The sequence below is a fragment of the Arachis ipaensis genome, chromosome B08 (assembly GCF_000816755.2).
Source record: "Arachis ipaensis cultivar K30076 chromosome B08, Araip1.1, whole genome shotgun sequence".
NCBI lineage: Eukaryota > Viridiplantae > Streptophyta > Magnoliopsida > Fabales > Fabaceae > Arachis > Arachis ipaensis.
Window position 1 is genome coordinate 43,941,240 of NC_029792.2, and position 7,242 is coordinate 43,948,481.

The 7,242-nt window shown below is 38.9% G+C and overlaps 1 protein-coding gene across 1 annotated transcript; it reads right to left on the reverse strand.

The window, feature by feature from the left end:
- On the reverse strand, positions 201–1,342 carry LOC107610987. The gene is made up of 3 exons (XM_016312958.1): positions 755–1,342; positions 530–637; positions 201–437 (listed from the first exon to the last, which is right to left on the reverse strand). Exons 1-3 carry the CDS (start codon positions 1,340–1,342, stop codon positions 201–203), a joined length of 933 nt encoding a protein of 310 aa, XP_016168444.1.

Here is a 7,242-nt window from a genome sequence, read left to right on the forward strand (position 1 = left end):
AGGGATATCATCCTCTTTCACCCTTATCTGATGGTAACCAGATCTTAGATCAATTTTGGAAAATACCCCAGCTCCTTGAAGTTGATCCATCAAATCATCTATCCTTGGCTGCGGCTACTTGTTCTTCACAGTCACTTTATTCAACTGTCGGTAGTCCACACACAGTCGCATTCCTCCATCCTTCTTCTTCACCAATAAAACTAGCGCTCCCACGGTGATACACTCGGTCGAATGAACCTCTTATTCAAAAGCTCCTCCAACTGAATCTTTAACTCTGCCAACTCTATCGGAGCCATTCTATACGGTGCAATCGACACTGGTCTGGCTCCTGGCACCAATTCAATCGCAAACTCAATCTCCCTTTGAGGTGGAAATTCAGGAATATCCTCCGGAAATACCTCCTGAAAGTCTCTAACCACCGGGATCTGATCTAAGTTCTGGGCATCGCCCGAAGCATTAGCAGTTAACAAGATGTAACCCTAACACTCTTCCCCACTACAGTGCACCATTACCGACTTTAGGTAGTAACTTCAGCTATCACTACTCCTTTCTCTCCTTCCGGCATAAACTGAATTGACCGCTCGAAGCAATCTAACAAAACCTGATTCTTTGACAACCAATCAAACTCCAAAATCATCTCCAATCCAATCATTGATAAACAGATCAAATCATGCACAAAGTCTCTACCCTCAAGTTTAAATCCTACTTGCCTACAACCTGACCTAATCATGACCGTCTAATGCAGAGTATGTACATGCAGATCAAAAGGTAACTCTGACACTTTCAAGCCTAGTTCCTCCACCTTAGCAAACGAAATAAATGAATGCGATGCTCCAGTATCATACAATGCAATTATCGTTTTATCACCAATAAGACATATACCTCTCATCAACGGATCCACCTTGGAAGCATCCTTGGCATTCACAGCAAAGACTCGCCCCTGATGTTGACCTTGACCCGCATTCGGGTTCTTCCCACGCGTGCAGTTCTTTGCAATAGGACCAGGTAATCCACAGTTGAAGCAACCACCTAAACCAATCTTGCATGAGTCATACGGGTGAAAACGTCCACAACGCACACAAGCCGAATCCGGAGAATTCTTACTATGATTTCCTCTTCCTCTGCCACGCTGAAACTGGTCATGAGTGTTCTTTCTGAAGCTTCCTTGCCCTTGAGGCGCATATCCCCCTCTTTTGAAGCTTGGACCCCTAGGATGGAAATACTTGCCACGTCCCTTGCTAGAATTTCCTCCATGAGTCTCCTTGGATGCCGCCACTATCTTGGCATACTCCTCAACCACCCTTGCTTTGTTTACCAAATCGGAGAAGATACGAATCTCCATAGGAGCCACAGCAGTTATTATGTTATCCTTCAATCCCCTCTGGTACTTAATACACTTCCAGCTCTCATAAGTCCCCGGGGCACCCTGACATACCCTAGAAAACCTACAAAGCTACTCAAACTTGTTGGTGTAATCTGCCACAGACATGGAACCTTGCTTTAGCTGCATCAGTTCCATCTCCTTTGCTTCCCTTGCAGACTCAGGGAAGTATCTCTTGTAGAAGGTTGTTTGAAACACATCCCAAGGAACATCTGCGTTCAGGAGCCGTAACAAGCGGCACTCTGCTTGCCACCAGTGCTAGGCCTCTCCCGCAAGCTGATAAGCAGCAAATTCAACATATTGATTGTTTGGAACATGCTGCGCCTGTAAGGCACGTTCTATATCCCGGAACCAGTTGTCTGCTTCGGTAGGATTAGTTGATCCTTGGAATGTTGGTGGATCAAACTTGAAGAACGTCACCAAGGTCATCGGAATGCCACCCGCATCATCTCCATTTCCCTCAGCATTATCATGAGCATTCCCTTCGCTGTTCCCATTTCCATTTCTGTTTCCAGACAGTTAGCCTAACCTCTGCACAGCTTGCAGAGTCGCAACAGCATTAGCCTCTACAGTGTTTGCCAAATTAGCCATAGTCGCCATAAATTCGACATGATTGTCAGCTAGTTACTCATTCCTACTTCCTCGTGAACGTGCTCGACCTCATCCGCGAGGGGCCATATAGGGTTCCTGTCTGCACCAAACAATCGATATTAAGGTGATCAGTCTCAATATCAAAAGCCTAGTGCTTCAATTATCCCCAAATAGGCACTCACAAACAAGCATGCTATGAAATATCAAGCAGATAGTCTAATAGCATAAAAAAAAAGACACACAGAGTATGCAATAAAGCACAATCGGTCCATCCCTCAGGCTCACGAGGATGAACCGTTCTGATACCACTAAATGTAACACCCTAATTAGCCTAAGCTTTACCTAACGTCGTAAAGCAAAGGTTAATCAAGGATTACGACAGTTCTAAGCTCATACATATATATATATATATATATATATATATATATATATATATATAAAGAATAGTATAATCTAGAAGCCCGATGAAGGATGCAGCTCAAAAATAGGATTTTAAAAGCGCAAAACGTGCTAACGAAGCTACTGATTTAAGGCACAAGAAACAGGTATAAAATAACAAAATATCATAGTATAATAGTATAATATCATAAGACTCTAGCCACAGCTCGCGGAGTTTAAGCAGGCTAGCCATATACAAACCGAACATGAAACTAGACAGTAAAAACGGCTTATACAAGTTTTGTTCTCTCAAATTCAAGCCTCTAGGCAAAGCAAAATACAAAAGATGAGAGATATATAAAAAAGAGATCAAAAGACTTTAAAACAGATAGATATCCTCCGCTCCTGTCACCATCAAAGCAACTTGATGAACGGACTTTTGTGTGGTCTAGAATTCACAAATATATTCTCGTTGAAAGTATAGTTTCTAAACCAACAATAATCCTTACATACAAAAAATTAGTTGTCACAAGTAACAAACCCCTTAAAAGTAATAACTGAAGTATTCAAACCTCGGGTCGTCTCTCAAGGAACTTCAAAGAGGTGTAGTTATTATTGGTTATGGGTTTTTCTGAGAAAATTTTGATTTTAAGAACAGAAAAATAAATAATTGTAATTTAAAGCAGTGCAAATTAACAGGAGAATTTATATAATCAAAATAAAAAGCCTTGACCGGGAGAAGATTAATTGGAAGTTCTATCCTTGTTGAATTTTCCCAAGTGTAATGGTAAAAGGTTGTTGTTCTACTTAGTCATCACTTACTTAATAAAGGAAAGTCAAGTAACTAACTAACCAACTCCATCCTCAAGTCCTAATTCTCTCCTAAGGAAGCATTAGAGTTAGAGACTAGAGAGTTAACCAACAACTTTCAATTAGAATTAACACTTGAGTATTCTAACTCAAGGGTCTCCTTTTAATCAACTCCCAAGTCAAGTTGGGAATTTATTGAAATGAATATAACGTTCACAGACATATAAAGGGAATAAAAGGAAGACATGATAAATTAAATAATAACTGAAAACTAATTAAAAGTAAAAATAGTTCTTTGCATTAATGAATTAACAAGAGAAGAAAATAAATTAAAGTAATAGAGTAAATAAAAATATAAGAAAACTAAATTAAATGAACATTGAACCTAGAATTGGGAAGAAATAAACCTAAAACTAAGGGAAATCCTAAAAACCTAGAGAGAGGAGAGAGCCTAGAGAGAGGAGAGAGCCTCTCTCTCTCTAGAAAACTACATCTAAATCCTCCAATTGTGAATAATGAGAAGTGTATGAATGTATCTTGAGTCTCTGCTTGTCCCCTGGCTTTAGTATGCATTTCTGGGCCAAAAACTGGGTCCAAACTCAGCCCAAAATCGCCCCCAGCGTCTTCTGTGTTTTCTGCACGTGGCGCCTGTCATGCATACGCGTCGCTGATCATCTTCGCGTGTCACGCGTACGTGTCAGGTACACGCACGCGTCACCATGGAAAGCTCCAAATCACGCGCATGCGTCAGGTACGCGCACGCATCGTTCCTCGCTGGTCAGCTCCTTGGTTTTTTGTGTTCCTTCCATTTTTGCAAGCTTCCTTTCCATCCTCTAAGCCATTCCTGCCCTATAAAGCCTAAAAACACTTAACACACAGATCACGGCATCGAATGGTATAAAATGACATTAAAATACATAATTTAAAGGCTTAGGAAGCAAGTTTTCAACCATAGAACAAAATTGGGAAGGGATTGTAAAATTCTGCAAATTCTGTGAATAAGTATGAGAATGGTGGGTAAAATCCACTCAATTAAGCACAAGATAAACTATAAAATAGTGGTTTATCACAACTCACCGAGGTGGGTTACGACCTGCATCTGAAAAACACAACAGAAATATGGTATGAGAACCGAAGGTTCTCAATATTGTAAAAGTGCCCAGTGATGTAAGATATAAGACCCCGGGACGCCAAAGGCAATCCTAGACTTCATATCCATCACAAGATTCAATCTTAAGGCATACTAAAATGAATAAGTATCATATATAAACTTTCACATAAATAAATAGGGCATTCTATCTTAGGGGATTTCTATTCTAACTAAACACCGCTGTCCCACAGCCTTCACCAACCTATCCTCCATGAGATCTCATCGCCACCGCCTTCCAAACCTCCTCAATCCCAGTAGAAAACACAATTTTATACAATGCAAGTAAAACACAAGTAGAAGCATAATAGGCAATTAATTCAAGTAGCACTTAGACATGTTATACTAATTGGCAAGAAATTTCAAGTCGGCAAAGCATGCAAACAGATAGAAAATGCACATGATGAATGCTGGCCCTATTGGTTGTGATATCACATTGTCGGTTGAACTGCCAACCCGACACATCTCCATGGAGATGTCACCCTTCGGAATCATCATATAGGAACCCCTGAGATATAGTGCTCGGATCACTGTTCAGGATTTTGCGCCCACACGCTCTCTTGATCCGAAGGGATGCGAGCGGGATACTCTTGCCACCGACCTCGCATCTCAACGCAAGTGGGACAAACCTCTGCCCTTACGCCACCGCCGCTACCTCGACAGGCGGGATCCAACCGCCACAAGGCTTTAGAATTCGCTGGCCACGAGTTGCATTAAGTAAATCATGTGCCACCATCGGCACGTACACGTACCGTGCACGTGCGCACCCCTATGCACGGTGCAACTATGACAAATCTTATATCATTTCGAAGCTCCAGATGTTAGCTTTCCAACGCAACTAGAACCGCGTCATTTGGACCTCTGTAGCTCAAGTTATGGTTGATTAAGTGTAAAGAGGTCGGCTTGACAGCTTTTGCGATTCCTTAATTTCTTCATGAGCTCTCCATTTTTACATGATTTTCCTTCATTCCCTTGATCCAATCTTTGCCTCCCAAACCTGAAATCACTTAACAGACATATCAAGGCATCTAATGGAATCAAGGTGAATTAAATTTAGCTATTTTAAGTCCTAAAAGCATGTTTTCACTCTTAAGTACAATTAAAAGAGAAGTTATAAAACCATGCTATTTCATTGAATAAATGTGGGTAAAAGGTCATAAAACCCCCTAAATTAAGCACAAGATAAACCCTACAAATGGGGTTTATCACCGGACGCATAGCGTCTCATAATCTCAATATACAAATGATATATCAGTGGTTTTCAGAAAATATTTTTCAGTATGCCATGGATCCATCATCTCATTCTGAGTCATCGACTCATCTCAACCACTTTCAATCCAACATCTCCATTCCTCGTTCTCATTCCACCAAGCCCATCCTCAGTACACCCGAAACCTAAGCCTCAATTTTCTAACTTTTTATCAAATTACCAAGTTAAAATCACCTAGGACCTTCTCTACGTTTTGATATCCAAAAACGAGCCAAAAGTCTTAAATAGGTGTCACAGAAGTTTACAAGCCTAATTCTCCGTCTCTAGACTCAAAATGGAAGTATTCTATAGATTCAAACTCAGTTGAAATAGTTTAGTTGAATAAAATAAAAAAGTAAAACCATTTCTCTTGCAAAAATTGATTTTAAGTTTGAAATCTCTGCACCAAGACAGCAAGCTACCCTGTTCTTAGAAAATCCACCAAAAATCATATTTTCATTTGATATATCTAAAATTTTCCAAAACGAAACTAGACTCATAGAGCTTTAAGTCAGTCAAAGTCTCATAGAAAAATCATTTATCTGGAGAGAGTTATACTGATTACAAGTTTACTTTCAAAAACTAGTTTTGTTGTCAAAATAGCTAAGAGCTCTATTTTTAAACCGAGCACAACTCCTTCTACAAAATTTATAATAGTCTAAAATTTTGACAGAAATAAGAAAATAGTCCAAGTCTCAATGTCCTTTTGGTTCCACTCAAAATTATGGTCAGGATTGGGAGATATAGGCTTGGAAAGTTGCTGGTTTGATTATGTAACAGCAGAAAATCAGTTTTATAGTAACAAACTTAAAAAATTTATATCTCCTAATCCAACCGTTAAACATTAACCAAATTTTCCAGAATTTTTCTACACATCACAAAGATTCGAGAAAAATTAATCCCATTCAATTATGATGGTTAGATCGTTCCCAAAAAGCGTCCGAAGATGCTGCTAGAAAATAGATTATGTAGAATTTTGCCAAACCTCAACTTTCAAAATATTTCAACCAAAATCAGACCAAACCATACCAACTCCAATTTACCTCATAACTCACCCTTTGTGTCACAACCTACCATTCATACCAAAATTTTTCATTCACCCTTCAATATCCTCATCCTCAAATATCAAATATATAACACTATAATCATTTCTCCACCAACCACATTCATCAATTTCCATTATCAAATACATAACAATACATTCATTTTTTAAATAAACACATTAATCAAATTCCATTCCACCATTTTCAACAATCATCATAATCAATTTTAATTTCAATCTCAATCTCAATCTTCAATACCATACTATCAACATCAACATTTTAATTCATCAACAACCCAAATCATCAAATCATCATATATCATCATACAACAATTCTAACAACCAATTTAATTCAATCCTATACTATGGATCACTAGCCTAAATGTCCAGAAATATTATATATTACATAGAGGAAACCAAAACCATACCTTGGCCGATTTCCTATATGAACCAAAACTCAAAATTGAGAACCAATTGAGCTTCCAACCACAAGCAAGCCACCAATGTAACTCCAACAAGCACCAACAAGCTCTAAACTCACAATAATCAAACTATATATGCATAAACCATCAAAAATCAACCTAGGGTTCCATTTAAACATAATATCACAAGGGTTTAATATCTCTTACCTTTTCCAACAGATT

Bases quoted from the DNA above. Each gene is read 5' to 3' on its own strand.
- LOC107610987 (XM_016312958.1), bottom strand. From the start codon at position 1,342: ATGGAGATTCGTATCTTCTCCGATTTGGTAAACAAAGCAAGGGTGGTT. The intron at 638-754 runs GTACATACTCTG...ATTGGATTGGAG, and splicing joins AGTTACCTTTTGATCTGCAT to ATGATTTTGGAGTTTGATTG. The intron at 438-529 runs GTTACTACCTAA...GGCGATGCCCAG, and splicing joins AAGGAGTAGTGATAGCTGAA to AACTTAGATCAGATCCCGGT.